The sequence below is a fragment of the Galleria mellonella genome, unplaced genomic scaffold, assembly GCF_026898425.1.
Source record: "Galleria mellonella isolate WM207_F2 unplaced genomic scaffold, CSIRO_AGI_GalMel_v1 utg54, whole genome shotgun sequence".
NCBI lineage: Eukaryota > Metazoa > Arthropoda > Insecta > Lepidoptera > Pyralidae > Galleria > Galleria mellonella.
In genome coordinates this window covers 269,005-292,244 of record NW_026442114.1, presented here as the reverse complement: position 1 = coordinate 292,244, position 23,240 = coordinate 269,005, and the positions used below count along the sequence as shown (strand labels likewise).

Genomic DNA, 23,240 nt, shown 5'->3' with positions numbered 1-23,240 from the left:
ATGTTTATCCTAAATAATTACAGACAGGAAAATGATGATACATTTTTATATAATTAAATTGAAACTAGACAATGTCTGCACATATTTAAGAAGAATTAGTATGAGCGATATAAGACCAATAAAAGTCCAAATAATATTTTATGGAATTTTTTTTTGTCTTTTTGTTCCTAACATTACATAGAAACTATTGCACCAAATTGGATGCAGGTTCCACAGTTAAGTTCCTGAAGGACTAATTTGAAATCTGGTGTATGTTTTGATTTTGATATCAAAATCCACGCGTACAAAATTGCGAGCAAAAGCTAGTTACAAATAAGTACTTATTCCTTTCATTTTCCCATTTCATTATCTACATATATTTTGAAGACAATACAATTAAATTTTTTTGCATTATTTCAAACGCAGATCGACTATTTTATCAGTAACTCTCTATGTGTATTTACTATTTTATTTAATGTTATATCAAAATTAGGATATGTATATATAATATATATTATTAATGGAAAAATTTGTGAAAGAGTACTTTTATACCCGATACTGATCAGTGTATAACAATTCAAGTATCAAGTTTTATCATTTTTTTATAATTTAAGAAGTTTTTAGAAATATGATCACTTTATGCGCTATAGGAGTACATTTTACAGATGTAGTAGATAATTTGCAATGGTCATAATTCGATTATAACTACATATAATTAGGGAAGTAGACAGTCAGGTAAATCTAAATTAGTGCTAGATCCACTGGGATCTATGCTTAGGAAAATTATCCAATTAACTACCCAGTTTATTGCAACCTTCCGTTGATAGATACCTGCGTTTTATTGCAACAGTTGATCAGAGGATGTTTTGCGTAATCTTAAGGAAATATGAATAAATGTAGGTAGAGATATATGAGTACATCTAGCTATTTACTTTTCATTCCAAATAGAATACATTCTTCCATATTTGTATTCTTAATATTCTATCTAGACACAGACTCGATTCAGAAAAGCAAACATGGGACTAATATATTAGGCAATTGATCTACAATGTTACATAGTAAAATATTTTTTACATTTATGGCAAAAGAAGGTATTGTAAAAATTTACTAATTATTTAATTTATATCCTTTTAATAGATGATAGTGTAATGGTAACCCCGTCTGCGCTAAAGCGGCACCAGTGAGAGATGGTATTTGAGAATGAAAGGGCAGGTCAGTTAGCCCATCGTGATGAATACACCTGGAATTCAGAACGATAGCTTCCAGGGGAGACTACGTGGAGGTCGTCCTGACAGGGTTTATTGCTAGCAATGGGACTGGTAGTTCGCATTATTAGTAATCCCTTTCCTCCTATCTAATTTAAATCAACTTTTGCTATTTACGTGATCAAACAACAAAAAAGCGAGTACTCCGTCCATTATTATTATCGCGCGACTTTTGATGCAATCGAATTAGGATCAAATAAAAAATTATATCGATTTAACATTACATTACATTACATAATAGCAACTTTCAAATGAACAAATCGAAACCAGATCTATTGATCTGATTTAATCCCAGTTCGATTGCTTCAAAGTCAACCTGCAAATTAATCGTTTAACGACAACAAATGACACGTATAGGATGTCGACTGTAACTAAATATATGAAACAATAAAATTACAAGTAAATATATTTGAAAATATTTTACTGTACTAGGTGGATTAGAACTATTTTGTTTAATTCCGCTGCCATTATTATGTGTGCGACTGTCAACACTCGAAGATTAACCACCATTACCATTACCAGAAGTTCCACAATCTTTCTTATTAACCTTCAATCTCTGGCTGCCATTTCGTCCACGCACGTTTTGTGACACGTGTTTCATCGCTAAACGAGGCATCTTCAGGCAAATCAATAGATCTAGGTCCTCAAATAGATCTAGGTCTAGGTACTCAAAGCCTACAGTTAATCATTCGGCATCCAAACTGCAAATAAAAAATATATTCCATTATCAATACGTTACCTTTACTTTTAGAGAATAAGATCATACTAGATCGGTTTAGGACTTCAAAATGGCTGATCTAAACGATTCCATCCGCTTGACAACAAATTAGGAAATGGTACAAGGTTAAAAGTTCCGCGAATAACTGAATCTGATTTTAATAAAACAGTTATTTCATTTTATGTAATCTTTTTTAGTACTTATAATTTTTTATTGTTATAACAATTTAAATTACGTCAAGCAAAAAATTTAAAGTATTTTGAGAAAAAGAAATAATTCTATATGATCAAAATGATTTCTTGGTTTTGTCTGAGATTCATTTTTTTAATGATATTTAATTCTGATTGAATAATTAATTATATTGATTCCAAATAATTATATAAGTCTATATATGTATTTAACTTCAGTAGAAGCATTTGGCGTTTATTGTCTCTGCCTACCTCAATGGATATGTATGTATGTACATAAATTTTAATAAACGCAAATTACTGTTTATTAATCTATATAAAAAATATAATATGCTTTTCTTATACTGTTTATGGCATAAACAAATACATATAACAAACATAAACAAATAATATATAAAATCAAAATGCATATCGACAATGTAATAATTTATATATTCATCTTTTATGACATAATTCGCTCCCGCTCCCGCTGCAGTTTATCGTTTAACGACTGAGTGGCTGCATCTAGCGAGACCTTGTGACGGTTAACCTACAAACACACGCTGTCTGCATACACTATGTCGTCTACGAGTAAATGCCAGTGTAAATTCGCGCTCAAACAGGAAGCTCTCATACTACTAGATCAACAAACCAACAAACAATAAGTCAGAATAATTTTTTGCTAATGAAAATCCTACTTGACCGTTACATACCAGAGGGAGATTTTGTACAAAAGTCGTTTGCTTAGGCACCTCTGTTTCGTTTCGTGTTTCTACCGTGAAGCGGTTGTGTTTGCATGCCTGTGTCGGTTTGTATGGGATATGGCAGTGAATGTACAGGGTACAAAGAAATTACACCTGAGTCCTCAGGAATGGCAACGCATGGGAGGTATCATGGATGAAACAGTATCCTCTGTTATGTCCATGGTACTGCTCATGTCTATAGGCGACGGTTACCACTTTCCATCAGGTGGGTCGTCAGCTTATTTGCCATTCTAAGTTGCATAAAAATGAGTGTGTGTGTGTGACATACAGTTCCATAACTACATGTGTATCATTGAATGTTTTATTGTGCCGCCTGTCCTTGTTCCCACACGAGCTGTATTTAATATTTCTTTGTTTATATTTTACTGTAACAGTACCGAGCGCATCCTTATGTCATGTCGTAAAACTGCACTGACCTTTCCGTTACGGCGTGACATTTCGTTGCGTGTTGCGTACTGAAATGTCAAATCCGTGCACCGACGACGAGATAACTACATCAAAACGTCTATTAACTTGACTGCCGAAACGTTATACTATAACATAATTTGTTTAATATGGTTTTAAAGGAATGATCTTCATTATCAACATGGTCCTCTATTCTGAATGGAGATCATTTATAATTTTATTAAAAAAAAATACTGTAATTTTGTAAAAAATAGTATAGGACCGTAACACGCGAGGAAAACCTTTTCCAACTCGGTTAAGAGTGAGCGAAGGAAAGAACAATTGAATCTTTAAACAGTAAATTGTTGACTTTAAAATACAAAATTATGGTTGCGAAGACCATATATTGGATATCTTGCCGTGTGGTCCTGGCGTAGAATGGGCCATCCCTTCCTTTCTCGTGGGTGTCGTTAGAGGCGACTAAGAGAGGGCAAGGGATCGAAGAAAGGGCAGCAGCGTCCCTCTTAAAACATCCCTAAAACCTAACTGCGGTTACTAATCCACTTGCCAAGCGTAGAAACTACTGACTAACCCCCCCTCCGGGAGGAAGGGATTTTTAGTAATCGGTAGGTTAGTCCTCATTGCTATCAACATACTCTATCAGGTCGACCTCCACGCGGTTCCTCCTGGAAACTATCGTGACTAATTTATCGTTGAATTCGTCACAATGGGCTAAATGACCTGCCTTTTCATCCTCACCTATTACCTCTCACTGGTGCCCCGCCAGTGTATATCGATGGCGCAGGCAGGGTTACCATGCCATTTTCATCCATTAAAAAAACCCTCCCTCCGACCCTTTAGGAGGAGGAGGCTTTTGTTCAGCAGTGGATAGTTAAAGGCTGATATGATGGTGATTATTAAAACCCAATATATATTTTTTTCTTAAATATCTCGCATGTAAATACATTATCTAGTTACAATTTTATTATATTAGTAAGATATTCTAGAATTACTAAATCGGACACGGGTCTACGATACCGAGAGAAGTAAAGTAACCACATAGTTTGTTTATGTATACATCTCACGCAGAATGCGTTACGCTTGATGAATAGATAAATTATGTTCTATGGCACGCACATTGTGTATAAGATATAGCGTAAACATAAAATAAATGTACACACATATAAGGAAGCGTGTATTGTCTTCGATGAATACAAGACTATTATATTTACCTAACTACTATTTTAACAAGGTAATTATGAAACTCGGAAAATAACATTTAGGTGGTAAAAACGATATTGTTATGAAACTAAATTTATGTTGTAATAAAATTACTTCGAATATATAGTGTGTGTATCTCGTAGTATGTATTATTACATCAATGCTCTGGTTATTTTACTAGTTTTTTTTTTTTTGCTTAATATTTACAAATATGAATTCTTATTTGAAATCCTATTTGTTTCAGGGCAAATCGGTAATCCGTCCGATCGCGTTCAAGCCGCTCGGCGGACGTCTGTCTGCGGGCGGGGAGCGGTATGGTTCCACGCCGGTACTTGCAAGCAGACCGCCTTCTCACATGACACTATATGGTAGTAAGTAATTACATTTTTAATTTTATTCCATGATTTAAGTAATAATTTACGATATATTAGCGGTATTTCACGACTTCGTTTGTGGTCGTATCGTGATGATGAATAGTCTATATTAAAACCTTTCTGAAGAAATGATCTGTCAAATACAATTTTTTTTTTAATCTGACCGGTAATAGTCAAAGATTAGCGAGTTCAAATGGTTCAAACAAACAAACAAACCTGCGCTTTATTATGTTAGTATAGATACAAGTACCTAAAGTGTATTCATTAATATGTTACCTAATCTAAAAGTACGATGGCTCTCTCACGAAGTCGATTTTCTTATCCCAATTTCTAATGAGTACTCTAAAGTAAAATTTTAATTGAATTAAACGCAAGTAATGTAAGTTTGCCTTTCATACTCGTTTCTAAACTACTAAAGTAATTTGGTTGAAATTTGCAAAGTGAACATTAAAAATATCGTTCAGATACGATGACGATCCCACGAGTAGGTATCATTTTTTGGATGTTAATAAAATCATAACGCATACCTTCCCTTTCTTTTATTTCATTTGAAAACGGCGCATTACGTTTTTTTCTACTAATATTATTAACATACACAAATTTACTCTTGATATCATGATATCTATTTGGATCATATACATAGTACTGTGTGAAATCGAAATTATTCAGCATATTTTATAAAAATTTTCTGTCACTGAAATTCAGTTTTTTTTTCCTAATGAAACAATGTCAAAAAACAATGTCTGCATTTTTTTTATGCAACTTAGAATGGCAAATAAGCTGACGGCCCACCTGATGGAAAGTGGTTCCGTCGCCTATAGACATGGGTAGTATCATGAACATAACAGAGTATACTGTTTCGCCCATGATACCCCCTATTCGTTGCCATTCCTGAGAACTCAGGTGTTATTCCTCTTTACCCAGTAAATTCACACTATATCCCACCCTTCAAACCGAAACACAGCAATGCAAACAAAACTGCTTCACGGTTGAAACACGAATGGGACAGAGGTACCCAAGCAATCGACTTTTGTACAAAGTCTCCCTCTGGTATTATACTGATAGTAATACTTATGATTTTGATGTCTCTTTTTATTTTAAAATATATAAGGCACATCAACAAACATAATTTACGTTACTTAACGTCAGGTTCTTCAGATGTTCGAGAAGCCCGCTGGTGCGGGTCGCCGCAGCCCGCATCATTATCCGCTCTGCCGCCCGCCACGCTCTCCGCTCCGCTCCACCAACGTCACCACTCCGCTATCGTGTAAGTACTATAATTTAGTACCCATTTATTAAATACTGCAGTAATCAAGGCAGAAATATCGTAGAAGCGTCATCAATTAAGATGTCGACTGCATTGTACACGTAATGTGTAACAAACGACTATTACATCACTAGTATGTTACATAGAGATATCAATTGATATTAAAATTTTTAACTTTAGACTGATGTCTAAAGTTAAAAACTGGTTGATACCAGTTATGAAAAAATGTAACGGTGACCAAATATCGATTTATATATGAATTTCATTTATTATAAAAACAAAACCAGAATTCAAATTAATAGTGTGTCCATAATAATAAGATTATGTTGCGATGATTCATGGCCAAAAAATACATGACTTACTATTACCGTTCTGAACAAAAGTATTTTGATATGTATATGGCAGTTTGAAATGGCAACGGGCTGGTCATATAGCTCGAACAACCGATAACCGATAGGGAAGAAAGGTTCTTGAGTGGCGACTCCTTACAGGCAAACGTAATCTAGGACAACTCAGCAGTAAATGGAGTGACGACCTTAAATGCATTGCATGCATGCATGCAGGGAATTAGTGGATGCAGATGGTTTAGGACCGTTCCATATGACAATCTATGGGGGAGCCCTATGTCCAGCAGTGGACGGATAATGGCTAAAATAACGATGTTGATGAGTTCGAAGAATCCAAAGACTGTAGTCAAATATCGATATTATTTGATACATAAAATTTAAAAAGCAAATTGTCTACCTCTATTTGCAACTAATCGTAATGGTATTTTAATTAATAAAAAATTTATATAATTAGTAAAAATAACTTAGCTCGCATAACATGTATGGGTAAGTAGATATGGAAATTTCAGAAATTTCAATGGAGTGCAGGAGAAAGGTCCCTTTTACTTTATTTATTAATCTCGTTATGTACCTACTGGTCACTAAAGATAATTGAAAAAAAAAACCACTTTTTCCAGTCACCTTAAAATGTGCCTACATACTTATTACCTACTCATTAATACTGCTATCTGGATATGTATAAGAGAATTGAACATTTATAAAATAATTAAAAAACTTGACAAATGGAACCATAGATAAATTATTATACAAATAATATCTTTGAATAGAACACAAGTATATAATCTGTGACTGAAGTCTCTTACCTAAAAAAACTAGCAAGTTTAGTGACATTTAATCTATCCATTTAATCGGTCCCGTGTAGTCCCGGTATAGAATAGACCACCCCTTCGTTTTCCGTGGATGTCGTAAGAGCCGACTAAGGGAGGCCGAGGGATGGGCAGCAGCGTCCCTCTTAAAACATCTTTAAAGTCTAACTGCGGTTGCCAATCCTCCTGCCAAGCGTGGCAACTACTGGCAAAACCCTCCTAAAAGGAGGCTTATGTTCAGCAATGGACATTTCTATACCGGGATTATTTTTACACAATTTTAGTACGAAACTCTAAATATTTTCTATCGATTAATTAATCATTAATACTGTATCTGTTATATAAATTATTCATAAATTCTAAACAGCTAATGGCATGATTGAATGTTCGAACAGTAATAGGCTTGCTTTCTTCAAAAAGAACGACAGAAATGCCAATGACTCATCAGACACTCAGTGGCCAATAAACTGTGTAATTAAAGTTATTAGCGACTACAAGCGAGCCTGTACACGCGTGTTGAATACCCAGATAAGGGCCACTTCACATTCTCCAGAAACGGCAATTTAAATATTTACTAAGATGTCACATAAGTAACGTATATACTTGGTTATTAGATGTGTTTATTAATGGCTATATCCCGCAGCTTGGTGTTCGTGAAGCAATGTATGAAGTATCCTTTGTACTATGTTAGGATGTAACCTACCAGTGTACCAAATTTCATTGAAATCCGTTCAGCACATTTTGCGTAAAAAAGTAGCATTCATCCATCCATCTATCTATCTACCCTTACAAACTTTTGCATTTATAATACGTATACCAAATTTCAAACTTATAATATTAGTAAGGGTAGGGTACAGGATAGCCTCTATAAAAAAGAGTTATAAAGAAAATAAAACAAAGAACAACATAAACCTACAAACAAATACAAACAAACAACAAAATAAGAAACAAAAGTAACAAATTAAATTGCAACCCTACCTACCTAATACACATCCATTCAATTCATTCCAATATACGAATCCCATTAGACTAGTCCCTCTTTTCATGTCTAGTTTACAAAGTACTTATAAGCCTAATCCAAAATATATTTTACATATTATTGCATAGCATGCACATAATATAAAATAAAAATTTACATATATATAATTGACAGAGTTTACTAAGCGCTGTTCATGTAAGAAAGAAAAGGAAACGTATTTTTCTATTTCATTTTTTGTTTCACATCAAATTTGAAACTGAAAAGGGATAGGTATTCTACATTATTATTAGTATTGTGCATAGTCACTCTTAGTCTCTTACTAATATTGCCAACATTAAGCGATCTATTATTAAGTACTTAATTTATTATCATTACTCAAGCTCATTATAAATGTGAGAGTAAATTTGGCGCCTTAACGGTTTTATCTATAGTCATGGAATGTGATACAAAAGTATTTAAAATGGAGAAGGATACAGACTACTTATTATCCCGGTCAGGCAGACAAAGTCGCGGACTGAGCTAGTTACATTTTTTTTTCATTACACGTAGCATATTATGTATAGAACCTTACGATTCCTTAATGAGCGTTCTGTATCAGGGCCGATAAAATGTTGCTTCACGTTATGCTTTCATAATTTTACGGATTTATTGTCTGTAATTTTTAAGTACAGTAATTTTTGATACGATGTAATTTTATTATAACCTTCACCGTTCCTTACTCACAGATATTATCTTAGATTGTTGTATTAATTTATTATTTCATTTAATTACATTTCAAATTGAAGAAAAAATAATTTAGTCCCTCTAAGTAGAATTAAATTTTTAAATTTTAATTCCTCTTAAGGTGCTGTCTTCTACAATCTTAATCTTCTAAAATCTGGTCGGTAATCATCACGGCGACCTTTACCTCATCCACCACTATCCTTAAAATTGATCTGGTCCTTATTTCGAACCACTGCCTTAGATTTTTTAACCAGGAGATTCGGCATCTTCCCGGTCTTCGGCAATATTTTTAATTAATAGCTTTAAATACGAAATGAAATAAAATTGAATAAAAAAAAATCATTATGCACCAAATTCAAAAAAATAAACTTCATAAAACAATGGGTCATGTGAATTCAATAAAAATCCTTCGACGTACTCATTAGCAATTTTAAATATAGAATAGCGGCATCGTATAGGCGGCGCCGGCACGCGCGACTACCGTCCACCACACGCTTGCTGTCGCGGCGCTGGGTGACACGTGTGTACACTCCCTTATTTCATTTCTGTTATTATGAGAAGCCGGGAGACAGTGCGGGTCTTATGGTACATAGATTATAAGTAATATTAGATCTGTGATGTGGTGATAAGTGTTGTTAAAGTGTACATATGAATAGGTAAGTTTAACATTTAAAAAGAAACCCTAAATATTATATAAAAAAATGTGACAATTATTTTGACAATTAAATGACTATTATATTTAGAAATTTTAACAATATTATCCTAAAATTAAATATCTTACAATAAATGTAAAAAAAAAATAATTACACAAATAGGTATTTGCATATGAAAAAAAAATATACGTCAAAAATAAGTGTACTTTTTTTTGACGTTAGTTAAAATCTAATATCACATTTTCGAATGCATATCAGTCGTTATCATACGAACGAAATGGCATTTGATAAGTTAGGTATTAATATGGGGTCTATTAAATCCTACCCGAACTATTTGCACAGGAGCGATAACATGAGCATATCTCACCAGCTGTTGATATATACGAATACATAAGTGGCTTAACTCCATGTGGGGTAGCTAGAGGCATTGTGTACATCAGTAAGTGTTTATCCATCCAACATGACCATATTTGGCTATAGATTATTGATTCAACAATAAAAAAAGGGAGCTCATGAATCACAATGAATAAACATGGAAACATATTTTTTTTTAATTTCCTATCTCAATTTCTTTTTAATTTAAAAATACCTTATAATTAAGTCTTTATTGATTAATATATTTAGTGCACAATTGTGCCGTGTTCTTTTTTCAAAATTGGTCATTTAAAAATGAAACAAAAAATATTTATAAACACATGTATAAACAAAACATATTCATAGTTATATAAAACTGTTTTTTAGTTTGTCTGCAGCTCTGCGCTCTTGTATAAACAGCTATATGTATACCTATTAACTTATATATATGCTTAGATAATAATGATAATAAATAACAAATATATAACTGACGGAGTTATAAGGTAACATATATAAAAAAATATAATCGAAATAAATACCCCCTTTTTTGAGGTTGAAAACAGATCGTACCTACTTACATATATACCCATGCTTATTTTAAAAGTTCTTTTTAATTTTTATATTTATACCAGCCAGTCACTAGAACCTTTATATGTAAATTCATTCTGGCCAGTATGTTATTGCTAAAATGAACATAGTATTTAAATGTGTTATCGAGAAACAATAGTCATTATCATTGCATGATTCGATTACAAAATAGGTCTAGTCAGCGTCGAGCGATTTCCGTTCGTTTCATTATCAGCTATGCACCACTTAGAACTGCATTTCCTCTCATTATTTAGCTTATGCAATTTCGATTCTCGAGGTTAATCCGAGTCGGCTAGACTAAATTGATGGATTGAATCGATTTGAAACAATTCGATTTGTATTTAATCGTTTGAATAACATTTAATTTGCTTTTTTTTTCAAAATAGTATATAAAATCATCTTTCTTCATTTTTTATACTACTATGGGGGCCAACAAGCATACGGCCTGTTTGACGGTAAACGACGTTATTGTAACCTACGGACGTCTGTAACACTAGGAATGTTACGTGAACGTTGCCAGCCCTTAAAAAACCAGGGGAAAGGGATTGTTAGTAATGGAGACTGAGAATCCCATTGCTAGCAATATACCCAACCAGGTCGACCTCCTCGCGGTTCTCCGTGGAAACTATCATGGTTAATTCCTGATGAATTAATCATGATAGATTAACTGGCCTGTTTTCATTCTCATCTATCACCCTTCACTGGTGCTCCACCAGCGTATCCCGTTAGCGCAGGCGGGGTTACCATACCATTTTCACTCATAAAAAAAACCCTTAAAAAACCTTAATACGTTCTTTTTCAAGAACCCCATACTGCAGTCTTTATAAAAAGTCTCAACAGGAAGATCATTCCACAATCTGTTTACAATCAGATTTGTTTTTATGTTATTCAATTATTTCATCTTACAAATTACGTGAGTTTATATTTATAAACGCCTGTTATTGTAGTATTGTTTATTTTGTTAGTTAAAATAACTTTTAGTACATTATAAAATAAACAATATGAAAACGGATCTTATCTTTATGCATTGTTCTTAAGGTTATGACAGATAATTTTATACTAGTAACACTACGTTGAAGGCACGAGAAGGATTTTATTTTAATGGGGGTTATGGTAATAGTAACCCCGCCTGCGCTAACAGTATACGTTGGCGAGGCACCATTAAGGGATGATAGATGAGAATGAAAAGACAGTTCAGTTAGCCCATCGTGATGAATTCATCTGGAATTCAGCGCGATGGTTTCCAGGAGGACCATGTGGAAGTCGACCTGATAGGATACATTGCTAACAATGGAACTACTATAGTAGTCTGCATTACTAACAATCCCTTCCCGCCCGCATATGAAGGGAAAAATTAAACTATATCTATTATAAAATTAATTATCAAAATTTATTCCTAACTAGCTTTTTGATTGTTACTTTGTACACATAAATTTCAGAAACAGAACAACCCATAAAATATACCACTACTAGATGACTTATCAATATAAAACATACCTACACCAGATTTGAAGTTAAGAATACAACTGTTTAAATCGCATCGAATTTGATGCAGTAATTTTTAACTAATATAAAGATATATTAAATTTTAAATAAAATAAAAATATATAGAAATAAAAAGACAGACAATTTTTCTAAAAAATAATATATTGACGTGTATTGACATTATTAAAACCTCTCATATTATTTTTTGTTAAATACCTATCTTCCAATGTATAAGCATCGTCTAGTTATAGTTTTATTATATTATTAAAATTAGACTGGCTATTTTATTCACGTAATATAGTCACAAAAAATACAGACGAATTGAAATATCTCCTTTTCTTTGGATAAAAAACATGCTTAAGAACATGGAAGCCTAAGCATTTATAAAATTTTGAAAATAGAATATAATTTTTGCCGCACCGTGTCGCGCCATCCTGTCAATGAAGGTCGAACCTTAATCGCCACAAGCTTCTCTGAGACTACAATTGTACATTGCGGAGATGAACGCAGGAAGCACGCTCCGATGCATACACGCATCCATCTCATTTACATATTCACAATAACAAATCCATTGCGTCAGTTATCAGTCAATTTGAACTTTACGGCCTTAAATTTATAGGTTATAATGCAATAAATATGAAGAGAATTGAAAGTGTTACTGAAACTCAATTGAAAATTCTAAAAGAGAATCTATTATTTCGAAAATATTATTGTCCATCATAGTAGTAGTATTGCATCAATCATAATTGATGCAATGTTACAACGTTTTTTGTAAATAGTACACCCATAGAAGTAGTATAATGTACTCTAGTACTTTAAAATCTAGTTTTAGATCTTAGTTTTAGTAACTCATAAAAACGTCAAATGTTTCATAAAACTATTTTAGCTATTGAACTGTTTTGTCTTTTTTAGTGCTCAATTCTCAGATTAAAAGACAAAAGTGACAAAATATTGTAAAACTTAAAATAAATTTGGACGAAGTCTTTGATTTTATGAATAAGAGAGTTAGATGTAGCCAATTATACTAAATTGTTAATGATATATAAAAGTGAAACAATAGTAAAGGGTGAAATGGTGAAGGTAAAGTCAGGTCAGATGATATGTTGTGGCGTATTTACTTGGAATTCATAACGATAGTTTCTAAAGCGCCCGTGTAGAAGTGGACTCGACTAAGTGACTGCAAGTATTAACAATCCCTTAGCACCAGTTCGTCATTGTAAAAAGGAAATTTTATCGACTACAACTTTTATCATTTGATTTATCTTTTAGTTGCCATGTATATACAAACTCGCTAACAATTCGATAGTTTCCCCTGAAAACCTCATGGTTAATTTTGGATAAATATCTCACGATAAGCCAACTGACCTGCTTTATCCTCACCTGAAGGGAGATCCCTCACTAGTGCCCTCTAAATTAAACCTATAGCGTAATAACCATTTACTATTCCATATTCATCCATTAAAAATATATGTACAAACTTGACATAAGACGAGATTCCCGCCGACTCTCGTGTTGTAGTTTATCATAAAAAGGAAAATAAGTTAGAAATTTAAAATAAAAATCGTATCAGCCCTTTTGAATCCACGAACATTTGAAGTGTTTTTAGTTATAATAGTAAATAGGTCTCTACTTGGCTATTTGGATAGTAAGTAAGCTCTATCAATGTATATTCATACTGAAAGTAATAAAGTAAATAGAAATAAAATAGATCCAATGAATGGACAGATTATTATGAATGGAAATCACAAAAGGGAAAGCCAAATACGGCGGCACTCAACGAATTATTCAGATTTACAATGCCATAAGAAACACACGAAGTGACCGTAACGAATCCACTTTCCAGCTATTGTACTCTATGTATACGCAATAGTCATTTAATTTCCATAATTTACTGAACATCTAGATCATATTTTGTTGCTGTAACTTCTGCACACACAAACCCTATGGTTTCTATGATTTTCATGAACAACGTGTTTATGTATACGTATTGGTTTAGATATAAAATTTAATAACAAAACTTTATTACAAGCTTTACAAAAAACATCGAAATATTTACAAAATTAATATTAAATAAATAAATGTGTTCATGACTAAAATTCATGATTTAGTAAAATCTGAGATAATTAAGTAAGAAATTAAATACCCATTTAGAATGATTCACTAAGTTAATTATTTGAAAAATACTTCACACAGAATAGGTATAGACTATATTAAATTACTGCTTGCTAAAGATATAGATATAATATGCTATTATCACAAATTCAAAGTCGACGGAAACGTGTAGGTGTATACAATATATGACCTAATTAGTTGAAACGGGCCGTCGCAATTAATTGCTTGCTACAAATAGTGCTCTCACATTCTGCAACTAGGTCGAAATATTATGCCTAGATACGTTTGGATAAATGTAATTTACAAAACAAATAACATTCTATACATTATGGACGTAATAATTCAAATATTATGTTATTAATACTTGTATTAGAAAGTATTTAAAAAATTTGAAAATTTATGTTAAATTTCTAATTTCTGCTAAAAAAATTTTTCATTGAATGCCTAAGATCACACATAGGTATATAATTTCGCACCTATGTGCAAAATTTCATGTCTTTGATTTATACCAAACAGTTTTTGCTATACATTGTTAAATTATACACGAGATTGATGTTTAGATTTGTAATAAGCTTTTATATTTTCCACTGAGAGATATCATGAATGAACCTCTATTAAAATAAAAACAGAATCATAACAAAATTTGAAATTTTTGTTATCATTGTATTGCATTCATTATGTTCAATTTAAGATTGTATTTTCTTCCATATAATCATTCAAATCGACTCATCAGATTTAACATTTATATAAAAAAAAAACTCAATAAAGAATATGTACAAAATAAAGCAGCAATTACGAACAAGTCCCAAGAAGGACGTTAAATTGATAAATAACATAAAAGGCGTAAAGATGAATAAAAAACTTGACTATTTGAAATTCAAAATGTATAATGATATATGATGTGAGGATCTAAGCTAGAAGGTACGCTACGCTTCGCCGCCGGAGCAAGACAGGCCCTGGTGCGAGACGGTTACCTTGTTGCAGGGCTGTCGACATTTGAATTGGAAGGTCATTACCCATATTGATTGATCTTTAGATGCAAGACACGCTAAGTGTGCCTCTGATACTTTAAAGTGGGGAGTATAAAAGTCTGAAAGTGATATCAGCGAAGGTAACCGCTGATGAGGGTCTTTTTTTAAATAGGTAATATTGGATAGGAATGCTATATAATGGCGAGGCACCAAAGGAGAATGATAAACTGAGGCTGAAAATCTATTGGCTCATTGTGGTGAATTAACTAGAAATTAACCAAGATAGCATCCAGGAGAATCGCGTAGAGGTCGATCTGATAGGGGGGGTATATTGTTAGTAATCGGGATATAATATTAGTGCCTATTACTGACATTTTTTTTCCTCCCCAATGATAAAACTGATAGAGGCGCGTTACAAGCATAGCCCTAACCTAAACAAGAAGAAAGAACGCCTGTGAAGTTTCTCTGAGTAGAAATTCGGCATAACCTATTTGTTTCCCTAGGTCGATTATGACACGTTTGTGTGGTGATGGAAGTAAATATGGTAAGTATACTTGTTTACCATAGTTATTTTATAGCCCACACAAAATTTTATGGCCTGTTCAGTAGTCAATGGGTATCATTCGCCTGATACCGTTCGATTCGACATTGCTATAACTTCCTTTTAAATGTATCCTTCTATGTCTAGATGAGTCAATCTTATACCCCACTCTTACAACCTGCCATCCTCAAGTCTCTGTAATATCATTCTATTTTCTTTTCAGTGACCTCTTTTTCAGCCGACTTCAAAAAAGACGATGTTCTCAGTTCAAATTTTTTGTTTGTTACCACATAACTGTCATTTATTAACCGAGTTGGAAAATTCTTTTTTTTTTTATCTGAAAGGATATACTTTTACGTTAGTCTCATAGAAATTTTATATAATAAATAACTAGTTTTACCACGATTGTAGTCGTATTTTTATGGCATAAAATATTATTAATACTCAATATCGAACTATATGATATTAGGTCCTGTTTGCCAGCCCTATTTTGCCCATCAGTAGATACCGTACTCTTAAACTGCTAAACACAAGTTGAAGTAGTCCAACTGGAAAGGTTTTTTAGAGAAATTACAACCCAGTTACGGTACATACATTACATATAACATGCCTGTCCATATAGCCTTGAGCAATAAGGTTATTATTGTTGCACGTATGTACCTATATAAGAAAAATGAATGTAAGTAGATTATATTGTATTAAGTACTTAGAGAAATAAACAATGATGTCTCTGTTTATGTCTTATCTGTGTACGTACAAACCATTAGGTAGTAATTAGTTTGAAATAAACACTTTAAAATTGAGTATTTATGAAACTTCGTTGCGTCTGTATCATGGATACATTTCACGTAAATCCGGATTGATTTTTCGAAATTTTTCAAATAATATCAATTTAAAACACAAATAATATTTAGAAACAATCATATACTGTTGCTATCTCTATCATGAGTTGAGCTTGTTAAAAAAGAATTAGTCTAAAATTAAGTCGAATTAAAGCACTAACTACTAGGTCACTAATTAATGACCTACAAATGTATACATTTAATGTACAATATTATAGTGTGCAAAGACCTACCTAGTGTGTAAAAAGGTGGTAATGTAACTAATTACAATTATTAGCTAGAGATATAGAGCAATTTACAAAATTTACAGAATGTACTTGCTTGTCTATGATTTAGTTTAAAGGGAGAAGTATGTTAGTGTTTTCCCTAAGAAAAGAACTAAGATATGTGATGCAAGAAGTTGATATCCCTAAGGATAGCAACACATAAGAGAAGTACTAAGGGCGTCACTGTGTATTCGATAGTCCATGGTGCCATTCTTATCCAAAGACAACGATTGCCATATTAGCTTATTTGCTAATTAAATTGCACACAAAAACACAAACATTTTTCAAAAAGACTGTCTACTTCTCCTAGGGAATTCAGGGTCCGGAACTTACAAACGTTTGTTATGTATCTCTTCTTAAATAAAATCTTTATACTTTAATGTAATAACTAGGTGTGTAACTATGTGTAATTAGCGAACCGATGCGCGCAATCAAGCTCGCGCTCGCGTCACTACCACTCATGATTAAGGATCACGAATTAACCATGAAACTAGTCGAGCTACCACGATCTAATTACACGTAACTTACGTGTAACCGGTAGTTATTACATTCAAATATATTTATTTATTTTACACTTTATTGCACTAAGTAAAAAGAAAAATAACAAATACAGTAAATATTAATGAGAAGTGATACAAAAGGCGACCTTATCGCTAAGCAATCTCTTCCAGAATATATCTTTCTTTCTTTATTCTTTATTATACAGAAAAGGTTATAATATAATGTGTGTTTACAAAACATTTAACAATAAAAAAGTCTTTATGTCTTAAATTCTTATGTGTTGCAGTTGCAGGCATAGCAATCGTAACTTTTCCATTACTAATGCTTCCCGACTTCATATTAAACTTTAATATTTTAATCGAATCATCTTCAAGAAATTAGGTATTCACGAGGCGGTTCCTTATAAATACCATGTGAACGCAACAATAAAAGAAAATTGAAATGTTATTTACCATTTTAAAGCAATTGCGAGGTGCAATTTACAAAGTGGACAATCGTTAAGCCGAGATAAGATGCGAACGGAAAATGGCGATAACTTAGAGTGTCGATTGCGAAGTGGGCGGGAGATGTGTTTTTGGAAGAAATACGTGGTATTTTAAAATATATTCAGATCGCATGATTGTATTGTCATTTTAAAACTGACAAATTGTCACGACTTCATTTTTAATTATTATTTCGTGATATAAATTCGCCAAGGGTCCACAATTAAGATCTAAACTGTATGTATATTATGTATTAAAGAGGATATTGAAATGGTAACTTTTGTCGAGGACATAAGTATTAAGTTTTGTATTAAAATATTGCTAATAAAAACTCCAATTTCGATATTACATGGTTCTCTATATTCACTTTGTCTCCATAAATAAATTTGAAGTAAAAATGTTAATTTTAATTATGAATTTCTATACAATTACAGGACGAAGTCAAATTCTGTGCTGAGCGGCGCTGACAACAAGGAGCCCGCGCCTGCGCCGTCCCCTGCTGACTCCGGAGTCGCCGAGCTCGAGAGAGATCAACATGATTATAGGTAGATATTAAAGATGTGGACATCCACATAATAATGCTTAAACAATGGGGACAGCAGTCATGAAGAACCTTACCCTCGACTTCCGCGCGGTTTCCCCAGAAATCATTGTACGTAGTTAATTTATTGAGTTTGCCACGTTGGGTATATAATGTGATATCTGTTCAGCTCCTCGCTGGTCGCTGGTTTTTATTATATATACATTGGTCAGGAACTTAGATCCAGAAGAATAAAATTAAATAAAAATACAATGCCGTCTAGAGGCGTGCATGTATTGTGTAAAAAACAATTAAATATTCAACGAAACAAAAACAAAATAAAAAAATACTTTACAATAATTATCATCATCATATCAGCCTTTAACTGTCCCATGCTGAACATAAGTCTCTCTCTTAGGAAGGAGGGGATTGCCAGCAGTTGCCACGCTTGGCAGACGAATTGACAACCACAGTTAGGATTTGGAGATGTTTTAAGAGGGATGCTATTGCCCTTTTAAAACATGTCTAAAGCAAAACCTATAATTACCTATATATATTGAATATACCTATCATCCCTCACTGGTGCCCAACTCGATATATGTGTGGGAAAGGGATTGTTAGTAATGGAGACTGAGAATCCTATTGCTAGAAATATACCCAACTAGGTCGACCTCCTCGCGGTTCTCCCTGGAAACTATCATGGTTAATTCCTGATGAATTCATCATGATGGGCTAACTGGCCTGTTTTCATTCTCATCTATCACCCTTCACTGGTACTCCGCCAGTGTATCCCGTTAGCGCAGGCGGGGTACCATACCATTTTCATTTATAAAAAAAAACCCGGTATATGCGAGCTGGACATCAGTGAGATAGTGCAGGCGGGGTTGCCATTCCATTATCATAACATCCATTGAAAAAAAACTTCACTATTACCAACAATACACCCTCAGACGTGATTTAAAGGTTACTATAGTCACTTATAGTAAAATATCAATCAACACAATCGCTTCACTATATCTCTCAAATTATCATTATACGACCTAGTTAATAAAAAAAAAACAACTTGGCATCATTTAATTAGTATGAGTTACCACGCTGTTTATTGTAACCCATTCGTTGTAACTAAACCAAAACAATACCCAATAACAAAAGCAGGTTTATAAAAGAGGCGTAGCAAGTAAGTCCGTTACATGCAAACTGCAAACAGTACTATACTTGAATGTTTATTAGCGATACAGTTATTTTTTTAGTTAACCATTTGTAAATTGTATGGTGCCTATATACATTTATAATTTTTAAAAAGTCCAATCTGTACACGATAGTTGGTCCCTCGACTATTTCCACGTGAATATGAGATATTAAGTTGATTTTGAAATGCCATTACTAATCCTATGTAAATCTAAAATTGAACTTTTAAACTGATAACTTAAAAAAAGTGTAGCAGATCACCAAAAAGTAAGTTTAAAATAGTTTTGACTCATAACTATTATAAATATTTATACATAGCGATAAAGTCGCCCATTGTTTTCTCATTGTGATAATTTTTTGTAATTGTTTATATTTATAATAAGTTTACTATTGTAATCTTTTGGAGGAAACAATAAAGAGTATCTATCTATCTATCTATCTACATACTTAATTTTTTTCACTGGAAAGCTTTTAAATGTCCTTAATTAGATAAATACATTTAGCGCATATTGATCCTTCAAATTATTTCAGATTTTAACATCAAGAAAATATTTTAATTTTTAAAACAGAGAATTGTGCTTTAATTCTATCTCAATACTAGATCAGAATAAAAATAGCTTACTATAATCTTTTCCATGCCAGTTAAGTATATACTAAGTATCATGATTGGTCGAGCCGCTAAAATACCAAGAGGTAACACACTGACATAGGCGGGAAGGGATTGTATAGTAATGTGGACTACCAGTCCTATTGCTAGCAATATACCCTGTCAGGTCGACCTTCACGTGTTCCCTCCTGGAAACCATCGTGCTGAATTCAAGGTGTATTCATCATGATGGGTTAACCTGACGTGCCTTTTTATTCTCACTTGTATTCCGCAAGCGTATACCGTTACTGCAGGTGGGGCTACCATTCCATTATCATCTATTACAAATAAAAAACACATTGACATTAAACTAATTTTTTGTCCAATCTCTTCTAATCCAATATCAATCATGATTTCAGTACAACCGACCGTTTACGGAGTCACGAGGTACGCGTGCGTGCACCACGTGGCCTCATGCTGCAGAGCTACAGCACCCGCTCCAGGGACGAGAGGGACGCAGAGCTGGCCAGGGTCAGGAGGGACCGGGCGCTGCTGCGGCAACGACTGGAAGACACCGAGTGGAGTCTGTGCCAGAGGGCGGGCGAGATAGCACTGTTGAAGAACCAGCTGAAAGATGCTCAGGTTTGTTGAAATATTAAAAGAAGTAGACACATTAGAGAGTTCGTAGATATTATTAATCGATTAAATGCCATACAATCTCACCAAAACCAATTTCCTGGGTTTCAAACTAGGATGCTCTATTATGAGAAACCAATTAAATATTTGAGGACTTACCCAGAGACGGACCAATTTAGAAAACTTGTTTTCTAAATTGACCTAGCTTCAAACCTGTGATTATATTTTATTCATCTAAAAACTGTAACCTGTATCGACTTGGTATGGATGTTTTGAGAGTTATGGATGTCAGATATGAACGTTTTATTATTATAAAACTTTCACCTTTTGAGATCTAAACATATTGAGACTTAGATCCGTTAAGACTATGTTATATTCTGAAATATAGACATTTTGAATCTTATTATTTAAATTTCAGACTTGTATGTTCTAAGACTAAACGAAAAAATATTTAATCTAAAAATTGAGAATTAGTTTCTTGAAGTCATTTTAAAATTATAATCAATTTTCTCATTTGTAATTACAGAATGAACAAACAGCCAAAGGCCACGAATATCTCACTCTAAAAGCAGACTGCCGCCAACTCAGAGAAGCTCTCGACAAGAAGGAAAAAGACATAATAAGGCTCCGAGCTGAATCTGACGAGAAGGAAAAGATCGTTAACCGACTTCAGAAAGAAGTTGACAGACTCACAAACGACCTAATGGAAAGCGTTGCGGACTTAGCTAAAACAAAGGAGAACAGTAAAAACGAAATAGAAAGACTAAAAACAGAGCTAAAAGAACTCAGGCAAGAGTTATCGGATGTATCTCTAAGCGGTTACGAAGGTGTACAATGTGGGAGGACCATGCGAGAAATATACGATGTTTGCAAAACGAATGAATACCATTGGACATCAAGTGATAGTGCTTTAGAAGATGCTGAAGTTCAAAGACTGAATGGAGAACTGCCCGATCCCTGCGGAGACCCGTGTCCAGCAAGTGCTGTTGTGGAAAGCCTCAAATGTGAATTGGAAAGCAAAGAAACCCAGTTCAACAACGAAAGGCGAAAATGGTCGGAGGAAAAAGACAAAGTGCTAAGATACCAGAAGCAATTACAGCTGAATTACGTACAGATGTTTAAAAGAACACGCACCTTGGAAGCGGAAATGGACGGCCTTAGATTAGAACTGGAGTTGTGCAATAAGAATGCAAAGAACATGAACAACCACGGGAAAACAATAGAACTATAATTACACTACCAAATTCTATAGCGATTAATACCTATTTATAATAGAGAAGGCTATTTTTATCTTGTAAATATTTAATTTTAAATTTTATGATGATGTTTTCTTGCCCTTTATTGTCAGTTTCCCTAACTTGCTAGATAAGTTTGAGGCATAATACTCAGCTGACAATGTCCGAAATTATTAACTTATTGTACATTTTAGTTGTTATGAGATGTTACGAGAGCAAACGTAAGTGCTATATTGAGTACATTTACGTTTATATAAGAAAGTACCTATACTAAGTAAATAAAAGTATTTTACATATTTTTTATCTTTTTACATTTTATAGTCTTTCATCCATCCAGCGTTGTCTGTTATAGGCTTTCCTGTAACCTAAGGAATATTACCTACTATGAAATATTTTCCGAAATTTCGGGGACGAACGAAATAGAAATTTGATGTTAAAATGACATAATACATGTCGTTTAAAATTAAAAAAAATATTAAAATATCGTTCTTCTGGACTATTAGAATAGGATTTATGATGAATGAAACGTTAAGCTCCATTTACTGGGTCGATTTAGGTACGAACAAAAACACGAAATTAAGCCCGAAAATTCGGATTTTCATTTCATGGTAGGCCCCTGCTCTGCATTTTTAGACACCAAGTAAGTTAGGGCTTCCTATATATCATCACTTCATTTGTAAAAGATCTTTACTTCATTGAGTCTTACACTGTGTTTACCTATACACGATTATTAAACAACTGTCACTATCAGTATATCTTTGATTAAATTTTCAAACTTAGTAACTCGCGTTTTAAAACATAATCGACTTAATGACTTATTACAATCATCGTTCATCATTTCAGCCATTATCTGTCCTCTACTGAGCATAAGCCTACCATAAGGAAACGTTCCTTATAGCAATCTATGGGATGTGTGGGGTCTATGAGGGTAATATCACAATATAATAATATAAAAATCATTTTTTTACTTATTAGAGTCAAAATCTCGATATTTTTTTAAAACAGAATTACGAGTTTTGTAAATTTAGTTGATTATATAATAACAAGTAACAAAAAAAAATTACAACTGTAACATACAATACAACGTTTACAAACATACATATATGTTATGCCCGTCTCTCATTAGGGTAGGCAGAAACAATGAAACTCCAAATGCTCCGATTCAAACAGACCTCTGTCGCTTCCTTTACATTCATCAATCATTTCATACACGTTCACCAGTTACAAGTCCTTATAATTCGGCCCTTCTTCAGCACGTCGCCTGTGTAATATAACATTTATTCTAT

The 23,240-nt window shown here is 33.3% G+C and overlaps 1 protein-coding gene across 2 annotated transcripts in view; it reads left to right on the top strand.

The window, feature by feature from the left end:
* LOC113509602 (leucine zipper putative tumor suppressor 2 homolog) overlaps positions 1-22,252 on the top strand; it is a 106,485-nt gene extending 84,233 nt beyond the window's left edge. For both annotated transcript variants that reach the window (XM_026892958.3, XM_026892960.3), the window contains 5 exons: positions 4,743-4,869; positions 6,022-6,139; positions 18,224-18,334; positions 20,503-20,725; positions 21,246-22,252. In XM_026892958.3, coding sequence (XP_026748759.2) covers positions 4,743-4,869; positions 6,022-6,139; positions 18,224-18,334; positions 20,503-20,725; positions 21,246-21,950 — 1,284 coding nt within the window. In that variant the 3' untranslated portion in view covers positions 21,951-22,252. The remainder of the gene's footprint in view (positions 1-4,742; positions 4,870-6,021; positions 6,140-18,223; positions 18,335-20,502; positions 20,726-21,245) is intronic.
* The last annotated feature ends 988 nt before the right edge of the window (positions 22,253-23,240 follow it).